Raw genomic sequence first — 21934 nt, forward strand, 5'->3', positions numbered from 1 at the left:
GAATTTTATTATTTTATGTCAAAAGCTATCAATTCAAGAATAGAAGAAACCCACGGGTCTGAGTACATCTACACAGTACTGGTGTGTGGCCTGATACCTGGGTAACCCCCAGGGGGCACCAAAGAACTATTTCTATTTTTAGCACACAAGGGTGTAAGAAATCCTGGGTGCTCTTTCCAGGCCATATAAAAGCCAGTGGATGGGTCTTATTGTGCAGGCCATATAAATGCCAGGAGATGGGTTCTACTGTACAGCCTTCCTGGGGTCAATCCAGGGCACAGGGAGCTGGGGTCCTGAATTACCTGAATTACATTATCCATAATCTGGCTCGGCCAAATCTAAGGGCAAACATGTCAAGGTGCTGAGCACGTCAAGAGTTGAAGTAGGAGTTCCGAGCCACAATGACAGATTCTTGATGAGCAGCAAATGGTTGTGGCTGAGCCGCCTCACACCACAGACAGTATCCAGATGTGTAGAGTTGTGTCCAAGCCAGCTACAGAGAGGATAATGCCAGCCACGTGGACTGGATTCCCTGGGCTCAGGTGCCATTTAAACCTCCTGAATTGATCTGAGAAGTAAACCAGGGATAAAAATGGCGAGGCAGCAGAACTGTGGCCTCAGGCCACTCACTGCCCACGAACCACAGCGCTCAGGCACACAGCTAATAGTGCAGATGCTTACTGGGGCACATGCTCGTACAAGAGGCGCCATTATGGTAAGCACGCCCACACCAGAGCAAGCCATGGATCATAGTTTTATAAGACATCACTACCTATGGGACTCCTCCTAGTTGGGATAATAACTACCCACCCATGTGACTTACCTTCTCAAAGTCTCGGAGAGCCTGGGTCTGCACCTGAGGGGCTTTTTCAAAGGCTCTCAGGTAATGTGTCTGCCCAAAGGGGACCTTCTCACCACTTCTCCAGGTCTGTGACTGCGCTGGAGGACCCCGATCTTTAGTGTCACTGAGGAAAGCTTCCAGTGAAACAGAACAACAGATGATGTCACATAATGGTGGCACTGTGATCACTGTAGATTAACATACGCAACTACAAATGCTAGTTTTAAGTGACTCTGAAATCCCTAACATGTTCCAATTATAAACTTTTCCCCACATTGTGCATATGAACTATCTGTGCTCCGAGGCTGGTATGAAAAAGGCAGATCACTTAGCAAAGTGAAATCCTCAAATGATTAAGTTTTTGTGAAAACCTGAAAAGAGAGAGCTATCTTCACACTGGTTTTGTAATTTAGGTAGATCTCTGGCTAATGTTAGGGCAGTAATGATGAGAACGTATTATGAATACATTAATAACTATATTTACTGGGTGCTTATTCCTTCACGGGCTCTGTTCTAAGAGCTCTTCCCACTTAACCTCACTTGTGAGCTTGACACTGTTATTATACTCATTTTAATGGTATATTACAGTGAAGGTTTCTGGCAGACTCTATTTTAATCAATTTACAAGTGACTCTAACCTTGCGATTACAGCATCATTAAAAGTCTAAAGAGTTCACATACAGATTCACTGCATGTGCTGGCCAGGTGAGGAGTTACATGCCACAGTAGCATGTTTGAAAATTCACAGAAAGTCTGAGGACACTGCCATGGTGAATTGAAAGGTCTGTGATTCAAGGGATTTATGACCAGCAGGAAACCAAGAATTTAACAAGACAAGGCCCATAGCTTCCTTACCTGCTGCATGAGTTGTTCTGGGTACCATTTCCCCATCATCCTCTGCAAAATAATCTCTGTAAAGAGAAACAAATAATTCATGAGATAACCTCTCACCGGGTCCCCAATCCCTGGGGCGACAAGACACCTACCTATGTTCTGTTTTCATTTATTTCTCCACAAGTATTCACTAAACTCCTACTAAGCTTCAGGGACAGTGGTAAGTGCTGGAAATACAAAGACAAACCCCACCAGAAGGGTTTCTATCCTCAATAAGCACACCTAGAGATGGCCATAGACTAAACAATTCCACAAGCATTGAATTACCAAGTGGCAAATGCTATGAAGGAAAATGCAGAGTAAGTTAACTAGTAGAGAGACTGAGAGAAACTCAGAATAGGGGACATTAAAACTGAGATAAAGAGAACGTCAACCATGCCGTAGCCCTTTTGGCTCAGTGGATAGAGCGTCGGCCTGCTGCCCAAAGGGTCCCGGATTCGATTCTGGTCAAGGGCACATACCTCAGTTGCAGGCTCCTCCCCAGCCCGGGCCCTGGTCAGGGTGTGTGCAGGAGGCAACCAATCGTTGTGTTTCTCTCACATGGATATTTCTCTCTGTCTTTCCCTCTCTCTTCCACTCTCTCTAAAAATCAACAGAAAAGTATCGTCGGTCCCGGGTCTATCTCTTGCTTCAACAGTGTTTGGACGGAACAGACCCAAGGACGCCCCTTCTTCCAGCCTCCGACCACTCTCCTGTGTCTTATCCAGTCACCACCTTCAGAACCACCTCTGGGACCAGGCGCACACTGGTTTTTTTTCCTACCTTAACTCCTTATTGCTGAACAGCCATGAGCTCCCAAATTCGTCAGAATTATTCCACCGAGGTGGAGGCTGCGGTCAACCGCCTGGCCAACCTGCATCTGTGGGCCTCCCACGCTCTGGGTTTCTATTTTTACTGAGACAATGTGGCTCTCGAGGGTAGGGGGGCGACTTCTAAAAAGAAGCCCGAGGGTGCTGAGCATCTCTTAAAGTTGCAAAACAAGCATGGTGGCCATATTCTCTTCCAGGACGTGCTGAAGCCTCCCAAGATGAGTGGGCAAAACTCAGGACGCCATGGAAGCTGCCCTGGCCTTGGAGAGGAACCTGAACCAGGCCCTTTTGGAGCGGCATGCCCTGGGTTCTACCCGTGCTGACTCTCATCTCTGCGACTTCCTGGAGAACCACTTCCGGGGTGAGGAGGTGAAACTCATCAAGAAGATGAGCGACACCTGCCTCACCTCCGCAGGCCGCTGGCCCCCAGGCTGGGCTGGGCGAATATCTCTTCGAAAGACTCACCCACAAGAACGACTTGTGAGAGGCCCCTCTACATCCCCTGGTGTCTGGCTTTTACCTGAGCCTCTTCCTGAAACTACTAACCATTCTTTTAACCACCCTGAAGCCCTCTCCATGCATTGGACCAAATGAAACAATAAAGCTTTTTGCAGCAAAAAAAAAAAAAAAAAAAGGAAAGAAAAGAAAAATATTCTTGAGTGAGAATTAAAGAAAAGAGAGAGAATGTCAACCAGATGAAAAATGGGAACAGAAGAGTATTCCAACATGAGGGAACAGCAAAGAACCGGAGTCGGAAAGGAACAGAGAAAATATGATTGGGACCAGACTTTGTCTGGCCTGTGGGATAGGGTAAGGATATTGAGTTTTATATGAAGGGCAATGGAAACCGCAGAAGGATTTTAAATCAGGGAATGAATGGTAAATGACCAGGTTTAGATTTTAGACAGATCATTCTGACTGTTGAGTGATACTGCGTGGAGGGAACAAGGGTAGACAGGGAAAGCAAGGAGTTATGATCATTTTAACCAAAGAAAATGACCTGGAGATGGAGAAAAGCAAAAAATTCAAGATATGTTTAGGAAGTAGAATTGGCATAGAAATCAAAGTCTATTAATAGAAATGCTAAAAACACCAATATTCAGTAGCAAGAGGTGTATCTATCCAGCACAATAAAGATCACCATTCCCTAGCACAGAAGGGGGGAAAACCTCAAAATTATTAACAAATACTTGTCAAGCACTTACTATGTTCTTAGGCACTGTTTTAGGCACAAATGTATAGTGAACAAAACAGACAAAAACGCCAGCAGTGTGGCTCAGATGGTTGAGCATCATCCCGTGCACCAAGAGGTCACTGGCTCCATCCCGGTCAGGGCACATGCCCAGGTCTCGGACTTGATCCCCAGTAGGGGGCATGCCAAAGGCAGTGGATGGATGTTTCTCTCTCATTGATGTTTCTCTCTCCCTCTCCCTCTCTCTAAAATCAATAACAACATATTTTAAAAAACTAAAAAAAAAAAATAGCTGCACTCATGGAGCTTAGAGAAAGGGGGAAACAAAAGGAAAATGTATAGTTAGAAACTGGGGACAAGTACTTTTAAAAATTAGAGATGAGGATAGGGAGTGCTGGAAGCAATGGGGTATGTGTGACGATTTTCAGTAGGCGAGGTTTCTCTGAAAAGCACTACGGGTAGCCTTGGGGTATTGGGGGAAGAATTTTCTAAGCAGAGAAAATCAAAAGCAACAGCTCTTAGAAGGGAGCACGCCAGAGTGGTTTTAGAACAGCAAGGAGGCCAGTGTGGCTGGGCAGAGTGAGCACGTGGTGAGTAGCAGGAGGGGAGGTCAGGGGAGTAATGGGAAGGCTGGACGGGAGCAGACTATCTAAAGCCTTTTGGGATACTGAGAGGCATTTAGCCACTGGAGTCTTGTGTGTCTAAAACAGAGATGAACTGAGTGATGAATGTTTTAAAAGGGCTGGCTACTGTTTTGACACCAGACTGGCTGGGTGGGGAAGGCAGAAACAGAGAGAGCATTGCAATCATCCTACAATGAGATGCTTTCAACATTCAGCTTATTCCTTAAACCTTGGATACTCCCAGTTGGTTGCTGGAAAAATAATTCTGTAGACAGATTTAGAGGGCTTCTTTTTTTAAAAAGCCATTCACAGGAAGGCATGTGTTCCGAAATTGTTGATGTTTTTTTCACTGTCTCGGGTCTGGATCTTGGCACAAATCTTCACTGTGTTAATTTCCAGATGGACATGAAAGTACCAGAAAGGACACATTCGTCTACACACACCACCTGCCAACTCTTGATTATGCAAAAGCAGGTCACCAGTTGGTGGTTCCTTCCAGGCCCCCTGCCTCTTTCCTTTTCCACTTCTCATTAAAAACTTTCCTTGTGAATGAACAATGGAAGAGATAAATGTACTACTTGGATAATGACACTATCAGCCAGAATAATATCTTAAAAAATCTGTAGAGACTAAAACTTATACTTGGCTGCTTCTGTTCACGAGTTAGATGAATTCCTTTATACTCGGCCCATAGACCTAGGTAGCCATCGGGAGCAGGGTCGTTCCTCAGGCCAAATTCAGCCCATCCCACATGTTCTATTTGGTCAACACAAAGTTGACCCATTTCTAACTTCTCTTGGAAAATGAATGGGTCTAGCAATGCTTGGCCTGCCTTCCCACACGCGGATAACCTGGCACCTTTAAACAGAACGGGTGTATTCTCCAGTTTGCCACAGTCCCTCTCAGTCCCAACTCATGAACTCTCTGTGATACCTGCCAGACTCCGTACAGGTCTTGGAGGCTATTTTCCTGATATTGATAAAGCACAGACAGATTTCATTTCTGCTTAAAGACACAGTCTCGAGTAACTATTGGCTTTAGCACATGTTTCATTAATCTGTGATTATAAGCTACTAACTGTCTTATGATGTCACTTTTACTTCTTCTGGCCTTCAATTTTCTCAAGTATTTGTAAAAGAAGTCCATGAATTTCTACAGCTCCTTACAGTATTTATGCAATTCTGTTCTAGTAGATGCTTAAGCATAAAACCCATTTTAATACTTTCCAAATATCTGGGGAACTGTCCAGACATGATCTCATTCAATCCTCCTTGCTCGGAAGATTCCACATTCTAGATCCATCAGGAGCAGGTTACAGCAAGGCCATGCATATGGGCCCCCTGAGATTCCTCACCTTCTCTGCCCCGCCCACACCCACTCGGAGCTAGCTGTCTGGCCGGGATGAATCGATAACTGAAAGGGTAGAGAGGTCACTTTGGATGGATACAGAGCTAATGGGATTATTGTAGTCTCTGGAGGTTTTTTAAAAATCACTTTAACTCTATTAACAGCTCAAGTTCCCTCTTATTGCCAGAGAGTGGGACTCACTCAGCTGCTCCAAAAGGTTGGTAAGGAATCTAATGCTCCCCCAGGGAAGGGGGGCTCATGGTGAAGAAACACAGGGTATATGTTCAGGGGATTGCAATCCATGACATCTGATAAACCAAAGTGCAAAGAGAATTGGAGTATGTTACAGACCGACTCCAAGCTTGCCCTCCCCCGCCCGCCCCCCGCCACCCCACACACATCACACACACACACAAAGCAGTAATATACGTTGGTAAATTCTTCCGTATTACCCAAGTCTGGAAAAAAACTTGTTTATCTTTTGCCCCAGTTTCTAAAATTCAAGTGTTTCTCGATTTCTTTTTTTAACACGAGTCCACGATTGACTCATGCTCAGCGAGTGTGTGGTTCGACAGGGCATTTGTAGCTCTCCTGCATACATGGACATATATGATCTTTCCCCCAAGATGCTTTTCCCTTAAATGTAGCTTTTTCAGTATAAATGAACTACACTTTCCCTCAATGAGCCTCATCCTTTTCTCCCAACCTCATTCATCTGTTGATACTGACACCAATTACACTAAAATTACACTCATTAATTTTTATCAGGACATTCTTCTGCTTAATTTGAAGAACCAAGCATTTTCCAAGTACAATCCACCCACCGGCTGTTCACCTACTTAATTTCTGATGGTATATTACCCACATTTTCATGATTTGCTCATAAGCAGCTATGAAGACACTGGACTCAAACTATGACATTCAATATCTCCTATTACTAGCTTTTCCTATAGTTTTCCAGGGTGTTTAGGTTGAGAATGATCAGAAAACAACAGCTCCTCCCAAAGCCATCTGCTACACTCTGATACTCTGATGCTGTCGAATTGTGCTCTGATCATTTCTTCCAGCAACTTTCCAAGTACATATGGTAGTTTCACTTATGTCAGGAATCTCCAAGGCACTTGATTTTGCTTTGCTTGAAAATGGCCACTGATACAGCTCCTTTCCAAGGTTTGAGCAGTTTGCCGGTCTCACCAGTCTAGTCTCTCATCACACTGTGGGGAGGGGTAGAAACTTAAGTCTTTCTGCCTTAGTAAAGGGTGACACCACAACCGAGCCCATAGGGAGATATTCTCTATGAGGCAGCCATAAACCGTCCTTTGCAAACTGCATATGTGACGTTGCTGCCTTGCATTGGCCTGTTTAATCTGTGGACTGAGAGGAGAAATGAATCATGCTAATGGACCATATTATACATGAGCAATGGCAAGATGGTGATTGGACAACTTCACCATCACAAAGCAGGCTGCGCAACAAGTCTTTGAATGGAATGAAATATTAGTACCCCTGGACCAAACTCACCCCAAACTATTTATAAAAAGGTGTTGTCTATCTAGGTCCCATTACTTTTTCCTTCTTAGTCTCACCTATTAAGATCATTAATCTAGCCGAAACCGGTTTGGCTCAGTGGATAGAGCGTCGGCCTGTGGACTGAAAGGTCTCAGGTTCGATTCCGGTCAAGGGCATGTACCTGGGTTGCGGGCACATCCCCAGTAGGAAATGTGCAGGAGGCAGCTGATCGGTGTTTCTCTCTCATCAATGTTTCTAACTCTCTATCTCTCTCCCTTCCTGTTGGTAAAAAATCAATAAAATATATTTTTAAAATAAATTAAAAAAAAAAAAAAAGATCATTAATCTAGGGCTAATTCTTCCCTTATGAGTGTCCTAACTCCCAAAGGGGTGGTGGTTTTTTCAGGTCTCTCCCCAGGGCAATTGCACACACTGACGTTGTTGGACTGCCACACAATGTGGTCCCCCTACTTCATCACCCCCCATCACCACCCTGCTTCACATCGCTGAGCCTGGGGACAAAGGCCATCTCCTAGAAGCATTTACTATCTTTTAAACTTCCTTTTATGATTTTCTTCTTCAGGAGGAGGGAAAACAATATGCTATATATAGTAGTACTTAGAGCACAAAATGGCCTCTGATTGCTACCTTTAGGGTTTTTCATTCCATTTCATAAACATGTAAGTTGCTTATATGGCGAGCACTGGTAATAGAGGTGAAAAAGAAATACACCCTGTCATCAAGGTGCTCAGAGTCTATTAGGGGAGGAGGACAGGATTCAAAGGGATAATTCTTAGAATAATGAGATTTAAAACAGATTTCAGAAAATAAGTGAGATAATTTTGTCCTGTTTTTTTGGGGGGGGGGCACTAGGAAATATACAGAAAACAGAGAACATGTGATCTAGGCCTTGAAGGATGGGTGTGGGTACATAAGAAAACAGGAGAGGTGCATAGGCAAGGGTTTAGGATGGTATAATTCTTATTTTTTTTAAAAATGAGGAATCATGTTTTGATTTAATTTACATTGCTTTTTTATTGAATGTCCTTGATAAAAGATGAAATGGGATTAGGCTCAGTGTGGCCTTCTCAAACAGTGGGAGATATGTGTGGTATGATGGGAAGATTGGTGAAGTTTGATGATTATTTGGGTCTTTTCTAATATTAGGCACTGACCTAAACACATTTTCTCTTAATTCCCATATTCTTAAAGCACACTTGATATGAGTTGCTAGGTTCTGGTTCAAATGAAAGAAATCTTTCTAATGTTCAAAGATTTATCTTTCAGGCCCAGCCAGTGTGACTCTGTGGTTGAGCATCAACCCAGGAACCAAGAGGTAGTGATTCAATTCTTGGTCGGGCCACATGCCCAGTGGAGGGCGGGCAGGAGGCAGCTGACTGGTGATATTTCTCTCTCATCAATGGTTTCTAGCTCTTTATCCCTCTCCATCCCTCTCTAAAAGTCAATAAAAACACCTTTTAAAAAAAAAGTAGTTTTAAAAAAAGAAAAAAAAAGATCTTTCATATTCTTGGTTTATATCCACACTCAACCCTTGCAGATACAAAAGGGCCCGAAGGAGGAGAACTGTGGCCTACTTTCTTTAATATGTGAAGCTCTGGCTCTGAGAGCTGTTACATGGTAGGGTTTCACAAGCAGTGCCAACTTAGAAACAAAGGGTGTGAACAGGTAACAATCTCTAGACTGCCTGTGCACAACTTTACAGTTCAACATGTTTTCTTACACTGGAATTTTCCTCAACACTAATCTCGAAGTCAATGACCACCATCATTATTTACACCGCCACCGCCACTCACCACCAGTGCTGCCGCCATAATTTATTGAGTGCCCAATATTTTCCAGGCATTATCTCATTCAATCCTCACAAAATCCTGTAAAATAGGCACTGCTCCCCCAATTTTACAGACGCAGAAATGAGGGACCTGGAAGGATGAAGTCATTTGGCCAAGATCAGCTATTTGGCTAGTTGGTTCAGAAACGTGAACACTGTTTCTGTCTGATTCCACACCTTTACTCTGTCCTCTCCACCCTATTTGTACCCACTCAGTTACTGGGTAAATGAGCCTCCTTTGTACCTGCCTCGCCTCCAGGGAAGCGACCTGGAAAGTGAGGTGAGAGGAAGGGTGGGCAGTGGTGCTGTGGGAAGTAGATGGAATTGAGAGTCAAATCCTGACACAAGTTTGTTCACACTTGAGTATGTGAGTACTGGTATAAACAGATGCCATGTGACGAATGACTAAAATCCTAAAAGGGAAGTGGCAAATACGACTTTTTATAGACGTCCTATCCTAAAAAGTGAGTCATCTATTATTTTATACTTCCCTATTTCTAGACAAATTTCTCCAAGTACCCACGCCTGCCTTGACCCCCTTGTGTGATGATACTTGGCATTGTCCCTAACAGGCAAAGGCAATCAGCTGACAGGCAGGACAGGTGATGGGAAGAGACACAACCCAAATGGGAAAGGCCCTTAGTGAATAAGCTCTGAGACTTCTCAGATAGTTTCTTCTCTTGCCAAGAGAGACACTGAGTATATATCTCTCAGGATCCAAATATTGCCAGCTACCCTTCACTTGGCACCATAATTGCAAAAACATATAAATTAAATGCAAATGGGATGGAAGTCACAGATGCAGAACACCAGACTATCATATGATAAATGCAGTAAGATTATAATTTTTTCTTATCTCAAGACCTATCATTATAAAATTGCAGGCTAGGATGCTTAATTGGCAGAGCCATTCTGACAGGAGAGAGCATCACTCCGAGCCTCCCTCTGCACACTAAGTATGGGCTGACTTGACACTGTGACAGGGGTATCCAGTTTTCTCCAACACAGGCTGCAATTTACACCCTTCACTCAACAGTCTGTATTCACTGAGGTTGACCAGGGCCAGCTGAACTCTGCTAAGTCCTCAGTAGCTATAGGGGGCTACGAGCATCATTGTGCATCTGCAACAACTTCGAGTTTTATGACCTATTTTGCTCCTATACTAAGTCTTCACTAAAAAGAACTAACATTTTTAAAAAATTTTTAAATTTATTTTAGAGAGGAAGGCAGAGAGAGAAAGAGAAACATTGATGAAAGAGAACCATCAATCAGCTGCCTCCTACATGCCTCCTACTGGGGATGGAGGCCATGACCCAGGTATGTGCCCTGACCAGGAATCGAACTGTGACCTCCTGGGTCATAGAATGACACTCAACCAACTGAGCCGGTCCAGCTGGGCAAGGACATTTTTCTTGCTGCTATCCATCAAGGTTCAGAAAAACCACTTACTACTGTAAAAAAGATAAAGGCAGTTCAAGTAATTATTTTCTTCACTTTGACCTATGAGGTTATCAGATATCCAAATACCGAATGAATTATCTCCCCTACCCCCTGTGCAGAAGGCAGCTGATCGATGTTTCTCTCTCACTGATGTTTCTAACTCTCTATTCCTCTCCCTTCCTCTCTGTAAAAAAATCAATAAAATAATCAGCCAAGACACTGATATCACCCAGGATGGTAGATGGGCTCTCCACCACTTCGAAAACTTAGCTTGCGCTTTTTGCTTTTGGTCCTGACACTGCATTCTGTACGCCTCAGTTTTCATGGACAAGCACCACCCACAAGGCACTGGGTATGCCGAGGCAACTGGCTCAGTCTATGTCAGAGCGCAAGACCAAGCATCAAGAGATAGGTGATTTTTTCCCCCTGCTTTCATCTTTTTATTCACATTATCTTGTACTGTTTCCTTTCTTAGTAATGTCTATTTCTAACGATTTGAAAAGAATTATGTGCTCTAGAAATTTTGGAAAGGAGAAAGGTATAGAGAGAAAAATAAAAAGTGCGACCACCTAAAGGCAATATTGTCAAAGATTTTTATGTATTGCTCTTCAGTTCATATGCCTGTGTGAATTCTACAAAATAGAAATAATACTGAACAAACAATTTGTATCTTGATTTAATAGTGTTGAAATCGAAGGTTTTGAGGAATGCATTTTTGGGGAAGAGGAAGAGGGAGGGAGGAGGCAGGTGAGCGAAGGAGGAGAAAGTGTTATAACATTACAGACCTGTCAGAAATTAGAAAGAATGAATCTAGAATAGCCGTGGGCAAACTACGGCCCGCAGGCCGGATCTGGGTCGTTTGAAATGAATAAAACTAAAAAAAAAAAAAAAAAAAAAAAGACCGTACCCTTTTATGTAATGATGTTTACTTTGAATTTATATTAGTTCACACAAACACTCCATCCATGCTTTTGTTCCGGCCCTCCGGTCCAGTTTAAGAACCCATTGTGGCCCTCGAGTCAAAAAGTTTGCCCACCCCTGATCTAGAATCTTCCTTCTCAGTATAGTTTTATAATATATTTAAAAAGAGCTTATAGCATCCTAGAGGATAATAAAAATGACTGAGGGTTACCAAGGGTGGGAACTGTTGAAGCGGTGAGAGATTCGAAAGCAGTGCTGGGAACAATTCAAATGCTCGGCAGGGAGAGGAATGAAGAGCAGGAGGCCTGGAAGATGCGGAGAAGTGGAGGAACTGGACTGAACGATAAGGTAAACCGAATAGACAGAAAGAATGAAGAGATAGGGGACTTGACCTTATGGTCAGGGAATATAATTGTAGAATTAAGGATCACAGGGATGGGGAGTTTGGGGTGAAGATGAGTAACAAAGGGTGGCTGTGCTTAAGGGGTACTGAAGTGAATTAGAATTGAAGAACTGTGAGGTCAAGGTGCAGAGTGTGGTCCGGCGATAGAAAACATACAGAACTACGTTCCAAAAATAATTCCAAAGGTGGTAGTGCTGCAACTACCCTCTGAAGGATACACAGAGTTATCCTAACAAAGGCAAGGCTAGCTGTGTAGGTGGGAACAACTGGTGTACTGAGGCCCACTCATAATAATTTTAGCTCAGGGTGAATAAAATGATGCTGGAGAACCAGCTCCCGGCATAATGCTGTTCCCAAGGTGCCAATAATCTGGAAATCTCAAAGCACAGTAATGCACAGAAGAATCTTTCCAAAACCAACTCAGTTCCAAACTTTTCATGTTGTCACTTGGTAGACACATTTTTGTCTACCAAGTGACAACCTGATATAAAAGCATATGCTTACTTGGTTTCAAAGCAGTATGTATAACAAAATACAGCCTCAATTTTTTCTCTCTCTCCTTGGAATCAACATCCTAATATGTATGCATAATTTTGATGTAAATTATATCTACTTTTTCTGTCTTATATTAAAATTTTCTGTTTATTTCAGGAAACACTTCAAGATGGTAACAGAGACAGTAGTAACAGTGAGGCATCTTACCCAGAGAAGTAAAAGCTGGGACTATTGCTACTGATTCACATACAGTGGTTCTCAACCTTCTGGCCCTTTACATACAGTTCCTCATGTTGTGACCCAACCATAACATTATGTTCGTTGCTACTTCATAACTTATGAATGTTGCTACTGTTATGAATTGTCATGTAAATATCTGATATGCAGGATGGTCTTAGGCGACCCCTGTGAAAGGGTCGTTCGACCGCCAAAGGGGTCGCAACCCACAGGTTGAGAACCGCTGAACAGGATATCCTAGTATATGTCAGTGTGTGTGCCTCACTTCCCCTTCTGCCATATAGGGACTCAGGTCTTGAAAAGGATATTTAAATTGAATGTAATAACCTTTATATTAGTATGAGTTATATGATTCTAAATCCTAAGAAAACTGCAATGTATTTTCAAGAACTAGAAGTGTTTGACATAGTTATCCTACTTCTGAACATTTACCATTCAAAAATAAATTATGGAAGGAGATGCTTTGGGCACCTGATATTTATCAGAATTGGAAACCTAGAAGCTTTAATTTAGGGGAATGATTAAGTAAAGTATTACTCCACATGACATGCTATTCTACATTTAGAATAATAATACTCCACAGTATGAAATGGAAAATAAATATATACTTCAATTGTGTGAAGTTCTATGATTTATTCGATTTTCTTAGCCAATCAATGTTTTCTATACATCAGCAGCTATTGCTTCTTTACACCCCCCCACCTTGGCCATGATGAGGAGACCCCCCCACTTCCCAAGGGCTTTGGGGAAGTCAAGCGAGAAAGAAGTTTCTGTAGTGGAACCAGCAGAGAAGGACTGGAACTAATGAGACAGATGAAGGGAAAATATGTGAGAAACTATTAAAGTGCAATGAAAACACAAGTTATTATTATTACAATAATAAATAGTCTATGACTAAGGAAGTGCTTCAGCCATGAGGGAAAAAAATAAAATTCAGATCACACTTGTCTTGCTGACCACAGAACTCAGAAGGTGTTCTGAGATGGAAGAAAACAAGTCCTTGGAGCGTTTAAACGTTTTAAAATAGAATCGAACAGAGCCACCTTGGGTCATCATGACAGCTCTTTTATTCTGGACTTTCTTCTAACTTTAAATGCGATTTGAATTTTTGCCAGAGACAGAACTTGTGGAATGTTCTGAGCCCAATTTGGAATTTTATTTATAAAATAAGGTCGATTCCAATAGGAGTAGTGAGGGCATCCACTGAGTGAATGGGTGCTCCACGCAGCCTTGAATAAACTAGCCATGAGTCACCCAGAATGGAGAGGGCACCGTGATGGAGAGGTGTCAGCCAACTTATCCTTGCAGAGACAAACACAACCTCATCCCAGTCTTCTGGTATTTAAAATCCAGCCTTAATGTGTAAGCTGAAAGAAAGGGGGTGGGGGCTCATCTGATCTGGTATGTGGGAAATAAATGGGGGTGAAAGCACAGATTAAGATAAATTTCTCAAGTCAAAATCCAACTATGGTCCTACTTAAATCAGATCAGAATTGTGAACACAGAAATATTCCTTCACCAAATGCAGAAAATTAATTGCTAGAAGTGCTGAATGGTAAACAGGAAATCCAATGTCCAAAGATGTCTCAATAATAAGAGAATTAAGAAAAGAAGCATTTCCCTAATATGCCAACCAGCAGCACCAGGGAAGCAAAGAGAACATCATCAGATCCTCATGCTCCAATGCTTATTGACCCCCCCCCCCCCCCTCCAAGCCTCAGCGGCCACATCTGTAAAAAGGGGAGACTCCATCTCTGGTTGTCACTATGAATTAGTAAACGGGACTCTGCTAACTCACCATGAATTCCAAGAGAAATAAATGTCCTTGCTTCCTCTAGGTTAAGAGTTAACATTGAGCAGGAAAAAAATGCAAATAATCTATACTAATGGGGACCATTTAAGTGCAATTTAACTACATCTTGTCTTACTTGAAGGCTACACTTGAGCTTTGTGGGAGCGGAGAAACAAAATAAAAATTCTTGAATCGTGAGACCAAACCATTGTTTTCCTTGGATGCTACTCCCCTTCTCCAAATTTTCACAGCCACAGCAGGCAAATACAATTAATGCTTGCATTTTACAAATTACAGATTAATATAAAACAAAACAGACTGACTAATTTTCCTTTCCTAACCTTCAGTCTTAAATATTTCAAGTTCACTTTTTCTTGAATTATTTGTTCAGGGAAACTGTATAAGGTTTCCTGACTTGTAGTCAGCTTTCGCATATGCTAGAAACAAGAACATTTCCACCTAAAAGGGGAAGAGAATGAGTAATGACTTTTCCAACACTTACCAGTGTGGTAGGCTGAACGGCGGCCTTCCAAAGAAGCCCGCATTCCTAATATCTGGAACCTGTGACTATGCTTCTCTACATGGCAAAGGGCACTTCCAGATAGGATTTAAGGATTCTGAGATGGAGAGGTTATTCTGGATTACTCAGCTGGGCCCAATGTAACCACAAGGGTCCTTGTAAGAGATAAACAAGAGAGGAAGAATGAGAGGAGGAGATGAGATGAACAGAGGCTGGAGTGATGCCACTTCTGGAAAGAGGCCAATGAACCAAGGAACGCAGAAAGCCTCCAGAAGCTGGAACAGGCAAGAAGGGAACACATTCCGCTGACACCTTATTTTAGCCTAGAGGACCAAGTTTCAGACTTCTGACCTCCTGAAAGGCAAGATAATAAATTTTCATTGTTTTAAGTCACTAAGTTTGTGGCATTTGTGACAGCATCAAAAGAAACTAATACAAACAGGGACTCTGAAGTATCCAAAAGGTTCTAGAGAGTTGCTAGTCCAGAGAGATGAACACTAAAAATTAAATAGAAGCGGTTTGTCTGATTGGTGCTAGACTTACAAGGTGAACAAAATGACCCTCATCATCTCCATGAGCTCATTCCTGTGACAACTCCTACCCTAGCCGTGGATATCAGTTTGATTACTGACCAAACCAGCTTTTTGTAAGGCTTACGTATTTGTGTGAAATTTGTTGTTCCAGAACCAACCAGGCTCTCCCTGAATGATTTAATCAGAGTCTGGCAACAGTCAGGCAAGACGGTGGTGGGGAGGCGGGGGGGGGGGGGGGGGGGGGGGGGGGGGGGGAGGACAGGACACTCCCACTGACTTGCAGCAGGGAAGATGTGTAGGTGGGGGGCGGGAATAGGGATATTTAACTTTGAGAACTCAATTACTCAGCACCCAGTTCTTTTTTGGAAGACTAAGCAAGATAACGAGTTATCAGAGAGGGGCTTTCCAGAGCTGCCAAGAAGAAAACTTGGGAATAGAATCACAGTCTTAAACTCACTCATAAGCTTAAGCGTAGTCAGGTTAAGCGGCAGCTTCAGAACCAATTCAGAAACCTAGTCACCTACAAGACTCAACTCAAACAAAGCAATTAAAAGCCTAGTCTTTGGAATTAGATAGTTCCAAACTATACTTCTTCCTCATATGGGTGCATAACCGGGGGTATTACTTTATATCTCTAAAGTTCAATTTTCTCGTCCTAAAAAATGAGTATAACAACATTTACCTTATACCTCATAGGGTTGCAAGATTAGATAAAATAAAGTATGAAAAGGGATTAACACACAAGCTAATGAATGCAAGCTTAATAAATGGTAACTTCATAGTTAATTTTTATTCTTTGAATTCTCCATGTTGTGCTGCTTCACTGTGTTCCCAGAGCTGCCAGGGCACATGCCTGCCTTCGTTGCTCTCTGTCAGAATTACAGACAATGAGAAAGTAAGACCCCCCAAAGGCAGAACCCAGTCTCATTCATAGTTTTAGCCTTAGCATTTAGCACAGTGCCTGATCTGTATGGGGCGCTCACATTTTAAATCATGAACTGATTTTAGCTGGGAGTTAGGAAGTATCTGAGACATCAGTGATGATATATGATTAGAGGATTTTTCCATGTGTGACCCACTAGGTGGTAAAACACATTTAGTGAGTCATACCAGCATTTTTTTTTTAAAGAAAAATAATAGGGTAGAAAAGATCAGAGTACAAAACATGGAGTAAGGGTAAGTACTGTTACATGAAACTTTTGTTTCAGTGACATATGGTAGTGTAATGTAACTTGGTTGGGATGTAAATACATTTCTTATTGTGGGTAGGGATGAAGAAGAAAGGGTGAGCTTTCTGACTGTTTCACCTCGCCAACATTTGGTATCTTCTGTCTTTTCCATTCCAGCCTTTCTGATATGTATACAGTGGTATGGCGTGCAGTGGTATGTATACTGTGGTCCTCATCTGCATGTCCTTGATGACTAGTGATGTGGATGGAGTCTCTATCCTCTCTGTAAGCACTTTAGAAAACGACTTGGCAGTATGTACGAGCGTTGAGCGTGCATTTCCTATTACCCAGCAATTCTACTTCTATGTATGTACCCAACAGAAATGTGTATACACGTTCACGAGAAAACAAGTACAGAAAGGTTCACAGCAGCACTATTCTTAACAGCCTCAAACTAGAAATTGCCCCAAAGTGCATTAACAACAAATAAATTTGAGATATTTACACACAATAGAATCGCACATATTAGCAAAAATGAACTACTACCACTATATACCACAATGTCTAAAAATCCCACAAGCATAAGATTGAATGAAAGAAGCCAGATACGAAAGCACACGGTGGATAATTTCAGTTACATAAAGTTCAAAATCAGGCAAAATGAATCTATGGTGTTAAAAATTAGGATGATGGTTATTCTTCAGGTCCTGAGGGCTTCAGGGGTGCTGGTACTGTTTTCTTTTTTGATCTGAGTGCCCGTTACATAGGTATACTCAATTTGTGCAATCAGCTGGACTATACTAGTAAACATGATTTGTGATTTTTCTAAATTATTTCTGAAATTGTTACATCTAAATATAAAGTTCAAAAAAGTCAATAATACCTTTTTTAAGTATGAAAAACACAGAGAGAGCAAGAACCCCCATACACTCCCTCTCATTATTATCAAGTGGTCATCAAGCCTTCGCTTGAATCACTCTGGGGTCAGGAACCTATTTACTGCCCAGGTCACTGTTAGAAAGCTTTTCCCTTATACTCAGCCATAACATGCCTCCACACAACTTGCTTCATCAGTCGTCTGTCCTCCTAACAGATTCCAAATAGATCTACTCCATCTACAGCAGCTACTCTTCAAATAGTTGAGTAATCCGCATAATTAACCGGTATCCGAATAATTAACCGGTTAATGATTAATCTGCATTTAATAATCGCTAGCACTTTTCTTCCAAATAAAGTAATGAATTAAAACTTCCCGCAAATGCTCTTTTTTTTGGCCGAAATTCCACATCTTTAAGGGTAAAAATATTTATGATGTTAAAACCTTCAGAAAATTTGACATATGAAGTTTTGAAGCTTGTTGTCAATACAACAAAATAGCATACATCTCAAAATGCATACATATCAACATATGTGGAACCCCATCTATTGGGAAAAATCTGCATCATTAACCTAGTAACCCCCTCCCCAGTCTTCAGTTCTCTGGACTAAGGAGCCCCAGGTCCTCCCGTCACCCCCCCAAGGCCTGTTTCTCAGTCCTCCTTGCCTCTTGATTGCATTCCTTTCATCTAGTGATGCCCCCTAGGAGAACGGAGTCCCCTAGGAGAGGCCTGAGAAGAGCAGAAAAGAGTAGAAAGTAGAATCATCACCTGCAAATCTAGTGAATTTACCAGCATACCCTAAACTTCCATTTGCCCTTTCTTTAAAACGCACATTGTACAGTTCACTCCTGTGGGACAATCGGCTAAAATCCCCCGCATCTTTTTCACAAGTACGTTTACTTTCTGCGTCTGCCCGGCCCGGAGCTCTGGTAGGACTCCCAACACTCTTTGGCCCCACTCCAGTTCCCCAAGCGAGGTCTTGGAGATGGGGGAACATCTGTTATGGAAACACCTCTGAACAGTCTCTCCACCTGCCCTCCTACTGAAAAACAAAAATAAAGTCTTCATTTCAACCCATCATCTCTTCCCGGTGAATGAGCTCCACTTTACAGTATCTTTGGGGGAAGGAAGGGAGGATGGAGAAGACACAATTTCACCAGCATCTCCAAAATAGGACCTAGAACGAAAAGCTGCTATCGCCCTGGCCTCCACGAGGTCTGAGCGATGAAGGGCACTCCGGTCTCCCTCCTTTCCTCTCTCAAACTCAGTTCCAACGGGACCCTGGAGATGAGCCTGGCTGGCCTGCTCACTCAGCCCTTTGCTTTGTGTAGGTGGAGGGTGAGGTCTGGAAGGAAGACGTGGCAGGGGGAGAAGGAAATCTGATCTTTTCCAAGGTGTCTGAAATCAAAGGTATCCCTAAAGAAAGGCCTGCGGGGATCCCTCTCCTCTGTGGAACAAGGAAAAGATGGAGAAACGTTTCTCCAAAAACTCCCAGGCAGCCTCATGGGTATTTTTAACATCGAGACGAGGTTAGAGGCGAGATTTTTTTTAGGCAACGAAACACCAGAGACGCGAACACGTGCAGGGGGATCTAGAGAAATGGGCATTACGGAGGGCAAGACAACAAAAAAGAGACCCCTAGAGGTAAAGGCGCGGGGAGCGGGGTGGAGGTGGGGGGAACACAAAATCAGGGATGCGGGATGCGGCGCGGAAGCAGCAGTCACCCTACCTTGTCCACGGCTGCTCCATTTTCCAGGCGCTGTGCTTGCTCCCAGGCGCCCCTCAGCCGGGAGAGGAAGCAGCCCGGGAGAAGGCGAAGCCTTGCCCCCGAATCTCCAGTGCAAAGAGCAGCAGCCTTGCCCTCCCCAGCTCCCTCCTTCTGTGTCCGCAAAGGGAGAGAGCTCTCTGCTCCTGTTTTTGTAGAAAACCCTACTTGACGTGGCCAAACCTCCAGCTAACGGTGCACCGGGCACAAGGGAGGGACTGTTCTCAGTAGGAAGCTGGACGCGGAGCCGAGCCGAGCGGCGCCCGGAGCTGGTTGGGGAGCTGGGGCCAGAGGCAGCGCAGGCTGGGACGCGACTGGCTGGCACGAGCGGCTCCGGCTCCAGCTGAGCTGTCAACCGCGAGGGGAGGCGGGGCTCTGGCCGCCGGAGTCAGGAGCTGAGCGGGTTACCCGCCGCCTAGACACACCCTCCGGCCCTCCCTGCCTTGGTGATGTTGGCAAAGGGACAGGAAAGGGACGCCACACCAAGCCCTCTGTGCCTGCCCACCCCGCCGACAGGCTTTGGAAAAAGCCAACCAACGGCTGGGTGAATTCAGAGAGGAGGTCCTCTCGGGTGCCTCCATCACCCTACCCGCAGGTAACCCCGGAGCCAGAGCAGGAGTGCAGGAGGGTTTTAGGCGCAGTCCCGGCTGCATGCGGATGCACATGCTACATGGTCAGAGGACGCCAGGTTATTTTCTCAGAGATCTGACATGTCGGTCTCACCCGTAAGTAATTAGGGGTTATTAGAGATCTGACATGTCGGTCTCACCATTCATTTGGAGACTGGAAGCTCGCTCGGGAAGGGAAGCATCCTAACGAAACACTGCAGCCTTAGCAGCTGTCTCCATCTCAGACATCCCTGGTTTTGTGGCATTTCTATCTCTCTGGGTGTCAGTTCCCCAAGCATGGAGGCAGCTGGGCTCTCCCACTCGCTGCAGGAGGGCGGGGTGCTCCCCAACTCCCCCAGAAAAGCTCCAAACACTGGCCATCAGGACGTAGAAGCTGCCTTATAAGCTCTAAGACCATGGAACAGGGTCCTTTGGAGATGGCACTGCCGGAGACCATGAACCATCTATTTCTGTGAGAGATTTAGACAAGTCAGACATGCTATAATTAAAGTGCTTACAGCCCCGGAGCTCCTTTTCAGCTCTAAAATAAACCCATTTTATTAAGTGACATAACCACCATTATTAATAGCACTACCACTGACCTTTTTTTAATTTGCAGAAAGCTTCATAGTGTCCATGAGTAGCAATGCTGATTTAGTGGCCCTTGTGGCACAGCTAATAAATGTGAGACCCAAAAAGGCTCAGAGGCTCTGCGAAGGCTCTGATCCAGGTTGTTTCCTACACAGAGTGGCCCTAGATACATGCTTTCTGAAGATCAAATGGATGAGGCTTCTCTGGAATTAATTGACTTCGCTCAGGCAGCCCAAGAGTTAAACTCAGGAAGGACCCCAGCATGCCTGAGTATGCGTGGTATTATAGGGAGCTTGTATTCTTGCTTCCCACCTCTTGGGTTAGCTCTCCTAATTGTCAGTAAAGAATGGGGGCCGGGAGGGTTGGATAACATTAAAACATTTGAGGAAGAGTCGAATCGTAACACTTAGCTTTGACCTAAGGCCACGGAGCTCTTGAACTCAGAATATTTCCAGGAAACATTTAAAAACGTTTAATGAGACAAGGCTCACAGGCCACCTGTCTTGAAAAGAATCTACTGCTGCCTCTTTAGGGGGGCGGGGGGGGAGGGGGAGGGCCAGGAAAGTCAGATTTCCGACCTCCTTCCCAAAGTTGGTGCTATATTTAGTTTTGTCTCAAATCAAATTATGGGTTACTGAGTTTGGAGAGGAACTCTGTCTATAGCCAGAGACATGTACTGTATTTAAGAAATGACACATTAACTAGATAAAGTGTGGGTCTCAGAAATGAAGCTGGAAAATATACTCATTTGCTTTTAAAATTACTTTTTTTCCAGAGTTCATAATATATTCATTGTAAAATATTTGAAAAATACAGAAAAGTATGTAGAAGGTAAATTATCCTTAATCCCAGAGGTAATCAATGTTAAAATTTAATTTCTTTCCAGTCTTTTAAAAAATGTACCTTCTAACCTAAACAATGACTCTTACACACACGAGTATATTCTTGAAAAATTTCTTTGTTTTAAAAAATTACATTTATTATCAAAAAGAAACTTTTTGTATTATATTCTGAAATAAAACTATTTATCTATATATCTAATCCGCCAGCACAACTGTTTAAATGTCTCCATATTCCCTCTAGTATATATATTATTACATATCTATTTGTAGTTAAAATTACAACTTAGACATAAGTTTATGTCTTCCTTTTTTCACTTATTAAATATTTGTCCAAAGAGGACATGCATATGGCCAATAGATATATAAAACAATGCTCAATGTTACTAATCATCAGAGAGATAGAAATTAAAACCACAAAGAGATATCACTTCACACCTGTAGGAATGGTTATTATCAATAAATCAACAAACAAATGTTGGTGATTATATGGAGAAAAGAGAACCCTCTTGCACTGTTAGTGAGATTGTAAACTGGTGTAGCCACTATGGAAAACAGTATGGAGTTTCCTCAGAAAATTAAAAGTAGCGTTACCTTATGACTCAGCAAGTCTACTTCTGGGTATATATCCGAAGAAATCCAAAACACCAATTCAAAAAGATATATGCACCCCTATGTT

The 21934-nt window shown here is 43.1% G+C and overlaps 1 protein-coding gene across 8 annotated transcripts in view; it reads right to left on the reverse strand.

Moving 5' to 3' along the window:
- Nucleotides 1-21934, reverse strand: part of PDE4DIP (phosphodiesterase 4D interacting protein) — a 162782-nt gene that overhangs the window by 130208 nt on the left and 10640 nt on the right. For 7 of the 8 annotated variants that reach the window (XM_070395852.1, XM_070395847.1, XM_070395867.1 and 4 more), the window contains exons 2-3: nucleotides 1697-1752; nucleotides 824-975 (exon numbers count right to left, since the gene is read on the reverse strand). In XM_070395852.1, the coding sequence (XP_070251953.1) occupies nucleotides 824-975; nucleotides 1697-1752 (208 nt within the window). Of the gene's footprint in view, nucleotides 1-823; nucleotides 976-1696; nucleotides 1753-19181; nucleotides 19495-21934 lie in introns of those variants that run through there. The other variant, XM_070395854.1, reaches the window with a different exon arrangement.

This window comes from Myotis yumanensis, unplaced genomic scaffold (assembly GCF_028538775.1).
Source record: "Myotis yumanensis isolate MYYU_CA2020_CCGP unplaced genomic scaffold, mMyoYum1.0.hap1 SCAF_17, whole genome shotgun sequence".
Classification (NCBI taxonomy): Eukaryota; Metazoa; Chordata; class Mammalia; order Chiroptera; family Vespertilionidae; genus Myotis; species Myotis yumanensis.